Source organism: Acomys russatus, chromosome X (assembly GCF_903995435.1).
Source record: "Acomys russatus chromosome X, mAcoRus1.1, whole genome shotgun sequence".
NCBI lineage: Eukaryota > Metazoa > Chordata > Mammalia > Rodentia > Muridae > Acomys > Acomys russatus.
The window spans coordinates 108599604-108616413 of NC_067169.1; the positions used below are offsets into that span (position 1 = coordinate 108599604).

The following is a 16810-nucleotide window of genomic DNA, read 5'->3' on the forward strand; positions in this document are numbered from 1 at the left end:
GCCCAGTGAGGACCTGTACTTGTAGGAGCAAACTGTTTTCTTTAAGCGCGAGGGCAACATAGTCAAAGTGCATTATGCACCTGTATGAAAATGTCAATTTAAAAAAGAAAGAAAAGAACACCATTCACCCAAACTGTAACTGATCACTTGGTGAAATAGGACCAGAGACGTTTTTCATTTTGTTGACAGCTATCATTTGCGTCACTCACTGACAATGGAAAACGTGAAGAAGGCTGGTGTCCAAAAGATCAAATGGCGGCAAAAACCAAAGAAGACTGTATGGAGTTCCCGGTGTGTCATTTTCACTTACTTCCAAGGAGACGTTGACACCATGGTGGATGAGCACTTCTCCAAATCTCTGAGAAACCTCAAGAAGCTGCAGGGATCAAGTTCCTCGAGCCACAGTGAAAATGTGGTCCCCAGCAATGGTGAGCATGTTGGAAGGGAGGAGGCTTTCACTCAAAGACCAGTTTTTTGAGGTACTCCAGGTTTTTGAAGATGTGTGTGTCTGGGAAAGGCAAGTCACATTGTCTCCTGAGAAACCACACCATGTCTTTTTTTTTTTTTTGAACACAAAAGTCTTGAATTGTATAATTAACATTTAGACAAACAACATTTATGAATTTGCACACACTAATAACAGACTATATATTTTCATGTGTCCATACAGTATTTATAAAAATGACTGCATTCTAGACAAAGATCAGTTTTAAAATAAAAATTGAAAGCTTTGATTAAACAGGTAAGGGAAGATGCACAGTGCTTAGTTAAGTGAGCTCGCCTATGTCACTGATGCCTTGATTGAGTTAAAGGCTGAGTTTGCTGCTCTGCACACTGCAGACCAGAGCTCGTCAATTCTCTACCGGGAGCAGCTTATCAAGGGTGTTATTACTATTGGCCTGAGGGTGAGAACACTTAAGGAGCCAAGATAAGATAAAGGAAGCGCCATTCTCCTGCCAGCCAGTAGATGGTCTGGCAAGTAAGAGCAGAGCCAGAGGGAGTCCCACCCCTCATCACACCAGGGGTCTCTATTGCTCAAGAGAGCTGTGTCACAGTGTGCAATTAAAATACTTAGGTTTCACCGGAAGCCATGGACATAGAGCAGGGGGCAAGGTATTTATCCCTTTTATAAACCTTAGGCACTTTTGCCTTCATGGGTCCCTTCCTCCTTAAAAAAAAATTGCAATTTATAATTGCATTTGTATACAGATGAATTTGACCCAGACTAGATTCATTTTTTTCTTCATATGTGGAGTATCAGTTTCATAATCTTTTGATTTGAAAATATAAAATTATCTGGGCCTGTAAAAGTCTCCATGGACTCTAGACATCGTGGCCCTTGTGCCTGATGGAATTAGACTGTGTGGCTCCTTTTTACCTTAACATGCGCGAATCGACCAGGGCCTAAATGTTCTCAGGGGCTTACTATTTATATGGCCACACACATGCCTAGTTTCAAAGGAGGATATTCGGGCCTCTAAGTGTGGCAGTTTATGCAAAGTAGAAATGTGAAGGCCCTGTCTATTTGCAAACTCCATCTTCCTGCCTTTATTCATCAGAGTAGGCAAGGCAATTGAGTGTATCTGATGTGCTGCCCTTAGCAGAATTCACCTCTTTTCTAGAAGTTAATTTTCTGGGTAAGTGACAGGATTTTTTTGTCAGTGAATCTTGTGGGTTAGAATAATATGGAAGAACATATGGCAGGCGATACTCAATCTGGTAAGTGCTCTTTTCCAACCACTGACCACGGTGCCTGACTCACCTCACGGCAGTCACTCAGTAAATATTGCTTGGGTGAGTGGAACTGTTATTGGAGTCAGCATAATGATCTAGGCTGGGTATGTTGCAAAGAAAATAGATTTGTGCCAAGGATGCAGTTCAGTTGGTAAAGGACTTGCCTAGTATTCCTGGGGCCTTGGATTTGAGCTTTAGTGCCACATAAACTAGAGGTCAAAGTCATCTTTAGCTGTATTGGGGAGTTCAAGGCCAGCCTATAAGTACAGGAGACCTTATCTTAAAAAAAAAAAAAAGGAAATACTTATTTTGGCACAGGGTTCTGATCCAAGGACCCACCTCTGCTATTGTCTTCTTGTTAACAGAGTCCCAAGCCAGTGCAATGCAGTGCATTGCAAGGGATAATAAATATGTATATTACCTGGATTTTCTCCTTCTTGTCATAAAGCCACCTACAGTTTAATGTTGCAGTAGCAATTTTGACGTCATTCTTCCTAATCATCTCCCAAAGAGCCCTCCCATAGTTATAATAAACTAACTGCATTTTGACCTTCTTAATACTCCACAAGAGAGACTAAGACCAAATGGGATTCAGAGGAGACGCAACACATCTCGAGGTCCATAGATAAGGTCACCGCAGAGAAGGATACTTTGTGATGCATAGCCTTAGATGCAGTCAGCCTGCTGCTTACTCCCTGTGAGTGTGACCTCAGGGCATGTTTCCTCACTGCTAGAATTGCCAATTATTGAACTATAAGAGGATTTTTTTTTTTTTTTTTGAGAAGTCAGTAGGGTAATGGATACCAAGTGACAAGTAGCATGTCCTGCGTTTGGGGAGGGGCAGGGGGGGTATGCCAAAGGCTAGCATGCTGTTTTGAATGACTGTTATGGAAATGGTGGCCTGCATTCAAAACATTCGAGTCAGAGAGCGTCAAGCCTCTCCCATAAGCTTTTATGTTGTATGAGAGCTTTGCTGTGTGGCAGTTCTGGTGTTTTCTGTACACTGTAACCTCACCATATGTGGTTGTAAGGAGCTGCTACCTACTAGAGGAGCTTGGGCGCAGCATTGTTTCTTGAGCAAACCAGCTTCCATAGGCCAAAGAGAGATAGAATGTTTTCTTTTCTTAGATTCATGGACACTGCATTTCCCTCATACCATCTCAGAGACTCCATATATGTTGTCTCATTTGGTTTTGGGCTATGCAAATAGTCCATCAGCTGGCTGAGCAACTGAAGGAAAGACTGTCTCTTTCAAGGCCTTTCTTAGTACGGCTAGGACTCAGGTTTCTCCTAAGCTTGGTTGCCTCAAGGGAGGGCTCCATGAAAGAAGTCCAGGCAGTAGACCTTCTCCTCGGTGGTGCTATATGACACACAGCCAGCTGCAAACATGTTGGGAATGATTATTGACTGCTGCTGAGCATTCTCTTAACCCCTTCAGGCCAGGCCCAGGCAGCTGAACCCCAGCTCAGTCAGGCAGAGAGCAGGCCCCCATTCATAGGCACCCATAGGAAATTTGGCCACATTCTAAAGGCACTCTGTCAAGCCAAAATATGCAAGACCCAAACACAGAAACCTATATGGAAATGCCACCAAATCTCCTAGCTTCTTCCCCCAAGGCAGAGTTATTTTTAATTATATCTGTATAATAAACAATAGCTGTATTTTGGGGGAAAATAGCTGAAGAGATCTTTGAGTTATCTCCTCTTTTAGAGAGCACTGGGGACATCAGAGCCGGTATCTGGAGAAGTTTCAATAGATGTGATGTGTTGAGCCAGGGTGTGGTCCTGGTGCTTGTGGGCCTTGTCCAGTGTTTTCCCAGTTGCCCTCATCCAAGCACAAGTCCCAAGTGCACTCTTAGACATGGTACTACGCTCAAGGACTGCTAGGAGAAGGTGAGAGGTGCTGACCTGAGCCCGCACAGGTCCTCTACAGTCATTTTCAAAGGCTACTATCTGCCACTCTTAGTGGCACAGGAAAGAAAGACCATGGCTCTCCTCTTTTGGAGAGCATCTCTGTGAGATCCAGGCCTGGTGCTTGCTTATGGTCCCTTGAATACTGCCAACAAGGTTCCTTCTTTTCCAGTAAGAGAAAGGGACTTGTGCCCTTGTGTGTCCCTAGCCTCTGTGAGGGATCAGATACCAGACCAGAAGAACTACATTAACTGTATTCCTCAAAACTGGCGACAGTTGAGAGTCTTCAAAGATGAGCAGGCTAACTACAGAGCACATACCTGCAATCCCAGGACTTGGGAGTCTGAGGGAGGATGACTGCGAGTTTGAGGCCAGTGGAGGCTCTGTGAGGGAGAATTCATTCGTTTGTTTGTTTTTAAGGTTAAGCAAACCAAATCTATGGTGCTTACCTTTAGGGGTGAGAGCAGTAGCTGGTGAGAGAGCCAGAAGAAAGGCAATCAATCCATTATATATTTGTCTTCACAGCTGTGAGTCCTGTTTGGGGTATCTATAAGTCAAGTCATCTTTTTTATGTATTTGGATTTAAAAATTACTTAGCTGGATATAGTGAGGTTTGCCTGTACTCTCAGCTACTCAGGAAGCTGAGGCAGGAGAATTGTTTGAGACTAGTTCAGGGCCAGTCTGGGAAGAATATTGAGACTATCTAGAAGAAAAAAAAAAAACAGATTTTTTTTTACCTTGAAAATAATATGTTCATTTTGAAAATTTAGAAAACACAAAGGCACACACCTCAAATTTTACACAGAGCTGTTCTGCACATAATAGGTTGTAATTTACTTTTATTCAGTAAACAGAATGATACATCTTTATGCCATTGTTACAATTCTATGACATTATTTTATAGTTAAAGAGCACCATACTTTAGATAGACCACATGTATTGATAGTGTAACATCTGGATTATTGCTAACTATCCAGTATAGTATTAACATCACTTTAAGCATCCGTGCAGCTGAATTTTTGCTTATATCTTTGATTGTATCTTTAACTGTTGGTGATGGAATGATCTGGCCTATAGTTTGGCTACACATTGAATGTACTCTTAATAAAGTTTCAGTTAAAGAGGTGGGCCGCTCCTCTCAGAAGCGATTAAAGGAGTTCTCCAGAGACTCTCTTCATTATTAATTCTCAAGACAGTGACTTGTTATAAAAGAGTGAGCCTGACATCTGAAGTGCTCCCTGTCCCTTCATGCGATCAGTTGTGTACACACTTCTAAAATGAGGCCACTCACTAGGGTGTCACTGCTGGCGTTTGAGTAATCTTTCTGCTCCCCAAACTATAAGCTAAATAAACTTGTTCCTTTGCGGAGTACCCTGCCACAGGCATCTCGTCACAGCAAACAGAGTAAATTGTCATGTCAAGAGGTTACACAAATAGCAGAGGGTGTGTGTGTGTGTGTGTGTGTGTGTGTGTGTGTGTGTGTGTGTGTATACAAAAAAATTGCCCACCAGAGATGCTATGCCAATCTGTCATTCCGCCAGCTTCAGTAATATATGAAAGTGCCACATTCCCTGCTCACATTAAAATAAAAAGGTTCAGGGAGGAGGTGTATGTGGTGTGTGTGAGCATGTGTGTATACATGCATAAATTTGTGAGTATATATATATGTATGTATATATGTATATATATATATATATATATATACATACACTTGAGCTCTAATGTTTGTGACTGAATATATCTGTGTGCATTCATTGGAATATGTAGCCAGAACTTGCTGTGTCCTAAGCATGGTGAAAAACTCCAGCAATATCATGGTGGAGGGGAGAAATAAGATGATACCATGCACAAAGAAAAAAAAGATGATACCATGCACACTGGGCAGTGGGAAAGAACATTAATGAGTAAATGAATGAATAAATTATATAACTACTTCTTTGAAGGAACTGAGAAAGATGCAACCATAGAAAATAACAGGATAAACTCTATAGATTGAAGTGTCATATTTCTGAGAGGATGATGTTAGAATTTGCGTGTCTAGAAACTAGTTCGGAATAGGAGGTCTGAGCTTACATCCAAGTATGGATGCAGGCTCATTCCCTGATGTGGACACAAACTTTATGGTAAAAGAAAGGCCTTCTAGAAGGTTATTGTGTTGCCAAAATTGTGCTTGAGAGGGAGTAATGGTGTCTCTTGGTGTTCTTGGGAGGAGTAAGAAGTGATTACCACTTTAATGTCAATAGTACGAAGTGGAAAGTAGCATTTTCTGACTTTCTGCACACCCCTGATCTTAGGACCAACCAGCCACAGGAATTCTAGACTCATGAGGGAGACTAAGAGACAGGGTCGAGATGGCTTACAGTTGCAGTATATGAAGTAGAAGCCATCTGTATTCTCACTAAAAGAAAAATCCCCAAATCCAAGTGTTCAAATGCTCTCCACCCATTGATGTTTTGTATTTAAGAAAGCAGAATTTGGACTCTTTTGTACATATACCCAGAAGGAATTAAGAGGAGGTACTTGGGTAAGACGGTCACTGCAGCAGCAACCTTGAGACAGTTGAATGTATGGTGCTGCCCTGTGCCCACAGATGGACATTGCTGCAGGCATAGTTACCCAAGAAACATGAGAAAAGGTAACCAAGCCATTGTACACCCACAGATGTCCAAGCCTGGCCTAGAAGAATGGGTCTCTCGGGTCACTCAGCAATTATTGGGGTGCTATGACATCAGGGTTGAAATCTCATGTTGACCCCCACATTCTCCCATCCAGACTGTATTGTGCTGCATCCAGTGACTATATGGGACTTTAGACACTGGAACAGTACCTAACTATTGTTAATTGGAACAGAAACCATTAAGAGACATAGTCAACACCCTCTGTGGCCTTGTCTTCCACAGCTCAGAAATCCCGTGAACACCTGATGAGGCATACATCTGAGATCGATAAAGCCCGTCCAGATGGAAAGAGCCCAGCTGTCAAAGGTGAGGCTCTGTTTATTGAATTCAGGACATGCAGTACTCCCATTAAATATGAAGCATGGGCAATGTGTTCACTCCCGCATCCTCCCATCCAAACTGTACTGTTAACTGGAACAGAAACCATTAAGAGAAATATCGAAAACCTTCTGTGGCCTTGTCTTCCACAGCTCAGATATCCAGTGAGCACCCAAGGAATTCATGTGAGATCGGTAAAAGTAGTCCTGGTGGAAACATCCCAGTTGTCAGAGGTGAGTCTAAGTGTATAGCTTGCGCTCAGGACATGCAGTACTCCCGTTAAATATAAAGCTCGGACACTGTGTTCACTCCTGCACTCTCCCATCCAATCTGTGCTGTGCTGTACCCAGTGACTCCATGGCACTTTACACCCTGGGATGCTACCCAACTACTGTTAACTGGAATAGAAACAGTTAAGAGAAATAGTCAACACCCCCTGTTCTGTGGCCTTGTCTTCCACAGCTCAGAAATCCCATGAGCACCTGACCCATATGTATGAGATCAGTAAAGCCACTCCAGATGGAAACAGCCCGGTTGTGAGAGGTGAGGCTACATTTATAACTTGTGCTCAGGACATGCAGTACTCCCGTTAAATATGAAGCATGGGCAATGTGTTCACTCCCGCATCCTCCCATCCAAACTCTGCTGTGATGCACCCAGGAACTCCATGGGACTTTAGACATTGGTACGCTACCTAACTACTGTTAACTGGAACAGAAACTGTTAAGAGAAATAGTCAACACCCTCTGTGGCCTTGTCTTCCACAGCTCAGATATCCAGTGAGCACCTGACCCATACCTATGAGATTGATAAAGCCAGTCCAGATGGAAGCAGCACGGTTGTCAGAGGTGAGGTTACATGTATAACTTGCGCTCAGGATATGCAGTACTCCCATTAAATATAAAGCTTGGACACTGTGTTCACTCTTGCATTCACCCATCCAAACTGTGCTGTGATGCACCCAGTGACTGCATGGGACTTTACACCCTGGAACACTACCTAACTACTGTTAACTGGAACCAAAACCATTAAGAGAAAATGAAAACCCTCTGTGGCCTTGTCTTCCACAGCTCAGATATCCAGTGAGCACCTGACCCATACCTATGAGATTGGTAAAGCCACTCCAGGTGGAAACAACACGGTTGTCAGAGGTGAGGCTCTGTTTATAATTTGTGCTCAGGACATGCAGTACTACCATTAAATATAAAGCTCGGACACTGTGTTCACTCCTGCACTCTCCCACCCAAACTGTGCTGTGATACACCCAGTGACTCCATGGGACCTTACACCCTGGAACACTACCTAACTACTGTTAACTGGAACCGAAACCATTATGAGAAATATTGAAAACCCTCTGTGGCCTTGTCTTCCACAGCTCAGATATCCAGTGAGCACCTGACCCATACCTATGAGATTGGTAAAGCCACTTCAGGTGGAAACAACACGGTTGTCAGAGGTGAGGCTCTGTTTATAATTTGTGCTCAGGACATGCAGTACTCCCATTAAATATGAAGCATGGGCAATGTGTTCACTCCCGCATTCTCCCATCCAAACTGTGCTATGATACACCCAGTGACTCCATGGGACCTTACACCCTGGAATACTACCTAACTACTGTGAAGTATAATAGAAACTGTTAAGAGAAATATTGAAAACCCTCTGTGGCCTTGTCTTCCACAGCTCAGATATCCAGTGAGCATATGCGGCATAGGTATGAGATTGGTAAAGCCAGCCCGGATGTAAGCAGCCCAGTTGTCAGAGGTGAGGCTCTGTTTATAATTTGTGCTCAGGACATGCAGTACTCTCATTAAATATGAAGCATGGACACTGATTATATGAAATCAGCTTGATCATTCTGTTCCAGGGCACATAGTGCTCTGAGTTGCTAGTGGCTAGGAATATCAACTTTCAAACGTCACATTTACCTCTAGGAATATATCCCGATATATTTCTCTGTCTTTGTTTCATGAGAAGAGCCTACTGTGGCCACTGCTCACTACGCGGGATGTGAGACATTGAACAGAATGCCTGTGCCATATGTGGTCTGGTTTCTTTTAATTTTTTTTTTCCTCTGCGTTACAGGCAAAGCCACAGTAGTGGGTGGGGTTACTCTAGCAACACCACAGTGGCCTCTAAGATGGTTTTACGTTTTATACAAAATCCAGTCAAACTGAATGTTCGGGAGAGCCAAAAGAGGTGCCCACAGAGGGAAATAGGAATCAGTATCTCAGACAGACTCTCCTGGGAGCAAATTCTTTGTCATCCCAGTCATCTTGCCCCTCCCCACCCACATCTTCATTATCTCAGATAGATGAGAAGCTCCAGGCCTTAAGCAGCATCTGGCAGAAGAACTCTCCCCTTCCTTACCTGAGTAGATGCTGAGAGTGGGGAAAACATCCATTCCTGTTCTGAGCTATGGTGGACCTTTGAGAGCTCAGTCAGCTGCTATCCTTGGTGCTATTCAATCCTATCAGTCAGTCCATGGGAACTTGACAAGTAGAAATGCTGTTCAACTGTTGCCCCCAATCATTCCACTGTTGCAGAATGGGGACCCAGCAACTACTTTCCTACCCAGCATTCATTACTCCTGCGCAGTTTTTCTACTAGCGCAGTATAGTTAGCTACCTTTGTCCAGTCTCTTACCATTTTCATGTCTCAGATTGGGTTTGCTAGAGTCGTATGAAAGACCCTTCAGGTAAGCAGTAATTTCTTTACACAGTTCCGTGGAACCCACCCATTTGCTGCATTTAAAATGTCAGCTATAAAATAGAGCTAAACAATAGCAGCAACTGAACACAAATCAATTATTGAATCCCAGAAGATATAACTGGAAATGTAAACAACTGAGCTGCCAAGAAGTGGAACATTTGTTACTCCAGTTACTGCCATAGGGTAGAATAGTCATTTGAAAGCTAGTGTTTGTATTAGCTATGTGCTGATTTCCTCTCAAATAACTTGAGACCATTAAAGACTATGGCCACTCTTCTGCGTTTATACACGTACTTCTCTCTAACACACAAATAATATGTATATTCATGTATATATAACATATATTATACAGTAGCAGAAATAATAAGTTGCTTTTATTTTGGACATTTGGAGAAAATACTTAACAAAGTGTCTACATCTTTTCCAGATAGCAGCATGGCCTCTAATCAGCGGCATCTCTCTCCTGGGACAAAGCCACAACCAGAAGCATCTCTTGCAAGAGATGCCAACAGCAGCGGCAGCTCAGATAAATGTGGTCCTAAGGCTATGGTTCAGTACCCACGGTCCACGCCCATGGTCCACTCCGCATATCCTCAGGAGCTGTGGCAAGTCTCCTCTCTAGTGAGGCAGGACTGCTTTGGGCCTGTCTACTCTCATGTCTCTCCTGGCAGGCTTGTGGCTCCAGATGTCTACTCTGATTGGATAAATGAGTCTCGTCTACATTTACTGCACCAGGATAGATACGTAAACCGTCCTCTGGAACCTCCCGCCAGGGAGAACTACCACCTCTCAATGATGGCCGCAAACACAGGATTGCTCCTGAACATGCCTCCTGGCTCACACTACTGTAAGGAAATGTTTACAGATACTTGCAAGGTTCCTGTGGTTGACAGTCAGTTGGCATGACATGAGGGACTAATTACTGCCACTATGGACATAGATAAGGCTGCTGCCAAGGGGCATTATTTTATTCAAAACTTCCATATATTTTCACTAGGCCATATTGACACACACAGTTTAATGGCTAAGTAGTACACAGAGACAGCTAGGCAGGCAGAGTTGGCCTGAAATAATATGCCCAGTCTGTTGACTTGGCTTTGTTCTAGACAGAGTGATGGGCTTATGCGTAAAGTCATAGATTCTAATATTTACCACCATTCCACTAAATAATCCATTTGCAAAACAGAGCTCTATGACGTACCTAGGCTCAAACTCTGTTCTCTAAACAAGTTGACAACTTGCAATGACGCCAGACTTCTGGGCAAAAACAAGGGCAATCTACACCAACCATCTGCTCCACACGTTAAAATTCAAAGCACCTGGACAGGCAGCCCCATAGATGACAGCAGATGCATCAGTGTCTGTCTGGCTGTGACTCCCACCTGCATACTGGGTTCTTCCTGCTCTCTTTCCTTTGAGTTTCTGCTCCCTGATCATTTCCTCTCCTCCTGCAGAAGAAACATCCTCCAGGCTTGTTCACATTCTCTTTACTCACTCACCAATCAGTGGCTGTTAGTTTCAGAATACTCATTATAAAACAAGAGTCCTTTCTTAGGTTTTTTTCCTTTTAAAGAAAAGATAGGGAAAAATTGACTGCATTATACTTTCACTGAAATAGCGATACACTCTGCCATAAGATTTGCCTTTCTTGTTGAATGCTTAGTGTGTGTGTGTGTGTGTGTGTGTGTGTGTGTGTGTGTGTGTGTATGCACACACATATGATATACTCCCTCATGAAGCCAAATCCGCATCCGCTAGCATTCTGTACCCTGGGTGAATTATTCTCTTTCACAACATTATAAATTCATATATATCTGTGTTTTCATGTCTGAAGGAAACCACTGGATGTTCTCTTTGCTATTTAATTAAGCATACAGTCCACAGAGGGCCATTTCAGCATATCCCACAACATCTGACACTATTGTCCCACATTGAAAATAAATTTCCCATTAAAATAGGATTCCACTGTTTCCATAGTTTGAATATATATTGAATATATATATGTAATATATATATATAATGCTAGTAGCATGCTTATTAAAATTCTTAAATTTTATGTTCCTATTATCTTTTTCAATAATCTTCTACTGGATTTAGGAGGAAAATGAGACCAACTGTGTTTATATATTTATCTATGCATACAAATAACAGAACTCTGTTTCAATAGTTACTTAGAAAACAGATGGCACAAATCAACGTTTTCCAAACATAACAGCTCTATACAGTTCTGATCCAATTCAGTAAACCTTTAGTGAACATCTATTATAAGTGAGGCACATCAGGGCTGGAGGATGATGCAGGCATTCCCTATGGCCAACATTGTGACACACATTCACAGAGAAATGCTTCTTATGTAAGTCTCCTCTGGAGAAGCACTTCACATTGCCCTACCAATGGTGAAATCATTTGCATTCACTGCTGTCTGGTGGTCCAGAATGCACTGAGCAAGTTACACATCCTTGTGCCTGTGAGATGAGAAGAAGTTCTCAAAGAATGTTTGATGGGAAGAATCTTGTGGGTTTTTGTTTGTTTGTTTGTTTGTTTATAGACTATGATAAGAGGAATTACGTTTTGTGTCTATAAAGTGAGGGACGGGCAATCTGGGATCCGTGGGGTGCTAAGAAGCTTCTAGCCCAGCCTGAGGTTTCATTTCCATTCATGTTTTCTTCTTCTTCTTTTCCAGATAAGCAAATCCGTGGTAATGGAGCTTCCAGTGCCAGTCTTGGTCATGAAAGTAGGTATTCAGATTTTCACAGTCTACCCCTGTGCCTTGGAAACAAACGTGAAGAGTGTGCACTGCAGCAGTCTAATTCTCTAGCAGCTTACAAGAGCCTTGTTTCCACTGTTAGCTTTTCACACATAACACTGGTTTCATCTCAGGTTCAAAGAGTCTGCATATGCACTGTATATATTTTTTGTTTTCAATTTTCTTGAACATGCTCTCATTTTGCTGGAGAAGCAACTGCACTGACTTCTTTCATCTGAGTCCAACGCAGTCAAGGAGACTCAGTAAGATGACTGAATTCATGAGGATTAGCTGTTCCAGGTGGTCAGCTTTCAGCCCTCCCAGGACTGATTCTGCAGTCAGGGAAAATGTGTGAATTTGAAATCAGGAGCTTCAAAATGAGGACAGGTTGGGTAGAAAGGAAAGAATGTCACAGCCAAAGCTCAGGGTTCCAGTTCCCCCTTTGATACTTCTTAATATCAGGAACTTGCTCACAGTTTTTGAACCTCCCTATGCCTTGGTTGCTTCATTTATTCGATGAGCATAAAAAAAATAGAGGCCACCACATAAGGGTTCTGTGGGAATTGAATGACATAATGTATGTGAATACTTAGAATAATATTTAGCTAGAGTTAGCCATAGAAGCAGTATAAAGTAGTATAAATCTGCAGCTTAGTGGTAGATGGCAGGCCTGGGTGCTTGCCTAGCAATAGAGGGAGGCCCTGGAGTTTATCTCTAACATAAAACAGAAACCAAAACAAAGAGCACAGGGCTTTTTAGAAGGCATCTTATTCCCAAAACTTACTCAAAGGATAAAAATAAGGCCCACCAGAGTTAGTGTGAAAGTCAGACCCCACTCTTCACTCAACTGTGGAGAATGTCCTGTCCGTTGGCAAGATCTGGGTAGGGGTTTGAAGTTTACTGCACATATTGTCCTTGGCTGGTGCCATAGTTTGAGCAGGACCCCTGGGGCCAGATCTGCCCGTCATAATGTTCTTGTAGGGTTGTGTGTGTGATTTCATGGTATTTTTAATTACATTAATCAAAGGATACAATTTGCAACAAGATTTGAAGATTAAGTAAAGGTCAAAATTAAGTCAAGATTAAAATGAAATAAATAACATAAATAATTGGTGGAAAATATTTCCCTTATCTTAAATAATTTTCTTTTGCAAATGATATGATAGAGTCATTTATGAAGTGTATCATTTAGATTTAAAGATGAGAAAGGGATACTGAAGCAATTCAAATCAAGGCCATGAATAACCTGAGTCTATAGTGGGCTTTTGTTTCTTGTTTTTTTTCTAAGGTTCCACATATTGCATTTAATCAGGGGAAAGAAGTGGGAAGGAAGTATGATAAGAAATACAACTGAAATTATCTTCCAGTGCTATGATCCTACACTAGAATCTTGGGAAGTACTAATTTTTAATATATCCATTCAACATGAGGAAAGTAAAGCCCAGACAGGCTAAAGAAGTGGCACTGGGGAGCCAGGACTCTAATCTGGGATCTTTTGATTCACCATCACACTTACCCTGTTTTCCAGGAAGCCAGGCTCCAGAGAGATGGCGAGATGTCTACCATTGTTAGCCTCCATGGGAAGAAGACAATTCCTTTATGCGCAGTGTGATCCTGTTTTTCTACCATGGATCCAGAAGTCCTAGAGGCATCGCTGTCCCTTTCTGTCCCCGCTGCTAAGAAATACCAAATGAGGCGCAAGTGTCCCTGCTGTTAAGAAATATCAAATGAGGCGCAAGTCCCCACTCTTTTTAACTTCTGCTCTGCTTTTCCTTAGCAACCCCATGGCAGGGGTTTTTGAACATAAGCAAATTCCCACCTTATAAAATGTAGGAAAGAGCTCTTGTGGCAGAGTGCACAGAAACCTACCTGTTGTTCAGTGTTCTACCTCAGTGTGTCTTCTGCCCCTTTCCTTAGAAGCCATGGGTCCTCAGGTTCCCAAGCAGTGTCCTTTGAACCACTATGGAGCCCATGGCATTTTATAAGGGTGTCCCTGAATGAATTGTGGGACCAAGATCAACCCAAAGTGGTCCAGATGAAACTAGGCTGCAGTCAACCCCATTCCTGCCTCAGAGAAAAGCCAAAGAAAAGATGATGTGCAAAAGGCTCCCCTCTCCTGTAGAGAACGGGTTGCTGACTCCCTCCATCTCCAATGTGTAGACTCTAGAGAGAAGCTGCAAAATCTCCATCTAGTCCTGTTCCATGAAATATTTCGCTTAGAAAATTCAGTTCTTCTGTTCTAGATAGCTCATTCGAAGGGTCATTGTTGGGCAATCTGAGATGGAAATTGAGCAAAGTCCCTTGTTCAAGCATGGGCCTGCTGCTGGAACAGAACTTATTCTAGAAGATTCAGGGCAATTTTTGATTGTACTTCCATGAGTTTCTGTCACCCCTTGCTCTGATGATGAGAATTGTGGTATCTGACACCTAATGGGTGCAGAATTGGGTCTGAGGAGGGGCCTCGCAGCTTCCTCAAGGAGCCTAACTAACTCCCACAAAGCATGTATGTCCATCTTGTAGCTCAGAGCTATCAGTCCTTGGGTGACAGTCACTTTCTTTTAAGGACTGAACTGTTGGGGTCATCCATGAAGATACCCACAGTACCGTTTTTAAGTTGGAGGAACAGGGTGAGGTTTGCTTCATCTCCCCCAGTCCTGTAGACTGCAGCGAGTCTGTATATGACTTGGGTACTTGCCCCATGACAACCCTGGAAGCCCCTGCCATGAATGTTCCCCACCCATGCTATGCCTGCTCTTATGTAACTGCCCAGAAAGTAAAAAAAAATAATAAAACTATACTTTTTTCACAAGATGCTGCTAGTCTGTATTCTCAAGATTTTCTTTTTCTTTTTTCTCCCTTGGGTTGATTTTTGGCATCCACTATCTCATTTAAGCTTCCTAACAAATTCCTGAGACTTGCCCTTGAATAAAAATGCAAGCAGCTGCCAATTTTCCTAATACAATTAAGGGAGGGGGGCTCCTGCTGTCAGGAGACCTTGTGCTCCTCTGACACACACAGGCCAACCTTGTCCAGATCAGCTGCTATTAAGTCTTTGATGTAGACCTCTAGATCTGTCCTGTTTTTCCCACCTGACTTCCAAAGAGTTTACTTCAAAACCCTTTTTTTAAAACTCACTTTGCCAGTTCGCTTTTGCAATTTCAAGATACCCCACCCTACCCCTTCACAGATTACATACCATTCTTTACATGCATAGGAAGGATAGCTGGGCCCCGTGTACTGTGGGTGGCCTCACTTATGCTCTGGTTGATAGTATGGTGGCATGCTCATTGAGTGGGGGTGGGGGACAGGAAGTGGCATTTTCCCACCAGATCTATCAGTCTTGATGCAGTGAGAAATCCCGTTCGCACCTCTCTCTAGCCCGGAACATTTGACAGGAGCCAGGTGGGCCCTGACTCATCAGCTGCCTTGGCCCTCACTCCATAACACACACCCATTTCTGACCTTTACAACTAGAAGAACTGAAGTCACTTCAAGAGGGCTGGGAATTCTCACGTATTTGAGCAATGTCTACCTCTACAAAAGCAAAAACAAAACAAAAGGTAACTAAGACTGTCTTAAACCTTCCAAACAGAAGGCCTCATGAGCCTCCAGCCACATCCAGGATGAAATGTTGATAGACAATCTTCATGAAATCCAGTGGTTGAGATACACACAAAGGACATAAAAGTAGGGGGGGACTGCTTGGGCTGGGTGTGGTGGCAAACACCTTTAATGTTAGCACCTGGGAGGCAGAGGCAGGTAGATTGCTATGAGTTCGAGGCCAGGCTGGTCTACAAAGTGAGTTCAAGATAGCCAAGGCTACACAGAGAAACCCTGTCTCAGAAAACTTGGAGGGGGGTTGCCTGGGAAGGAGGGTTTCAGCAGAAGGAACACGGGGTTGGAGTGTGTGTGTGTGTGTGTGTGTGTGTGTGTGTGTGTGTGTGAGAGAGAGAGAGAGAGAGAGAGAGAGAGAGACAGAGACAGAGACAGAGACAGAGACAGAGACACAGAGGCAGAGAGAGACAGAGACACAGAGACACAGAGACACAGAGAAAGAGACTGAGTGGAGTGGTGGGAGGAGAAACTGGGGTCAGGATGGAATGTATGAGAAAAGAATAAATAAAAATTAAAAAAACATAAGAATCTTCTCAAAAGTAAATTATTCTAACCAGTTTGCATGTGTCACTATTAATCTTTCTTTTTTCTTTTTTCTTTTTTTTTTTTGTTGTTGTTCATTGGTTTTGCTCTGTATTTTTAAGACAGGGTTTCTCTGTGTAGCCTTGGCTTTCCTGGAACTGACTCTGTAGACCAGGCTGGCCTTGAACTCAGAGATCTGCTCATCTCTGCTTCCTGTGTGCTGGTATTAGAGGCCTGTGCCACCATTGCCTGTCTCCATTAATTTTTCAAAATTGAAAGCTTTGGTGATTCTCCGAAGAGAGCAAAAACCAGTCTTGGATATGTATAACTGATTCTTTCTTAAGTCAGTCTCTTTGTGGCTCTCTCCTTTTCTTCTCCCATTCTCCACCCTTCTCTCTTCCTCTCTTTCCCTTTTCTGTGATTACATTTACATTAAAACTTAATCTTGCCAGGTATGGTAACATGTATTTTTAATCCTAGCACTCAGGAGGCAGAGGAAGGTGGCCAGAGCTATATTAAAGAAACAGACAAACAAACAACAACCCACAAATAAATCAACCAACAAACAAAGCCAAACA

At 42.8% G+C, this 16810-nt stretch overlaps 1 protein-coding gene across 1 annotated transcript; it reads left to right on the plus strand.

Moving 5' to 3' along the window:
* The first annotated feature begins 214 nt into the window (after positions 1-214).
* Positions 215-10255, plus strand: Vgll1 (vestigial like family member 1). The gene is made up of 2 exons (XM_051141918.1): positions 215-428; positions 9777-10255. The coding sequence occupies exons 1-2, from the start codon at positions 215-217 to the stop codon at positions 10253-10255; spliced, it is 693 nt and encodes a 230-aa protein (XP_050997875.1).
* The last annotated feature ends 6555 nt before the right edge of the window (positions 10256-16810 follow it).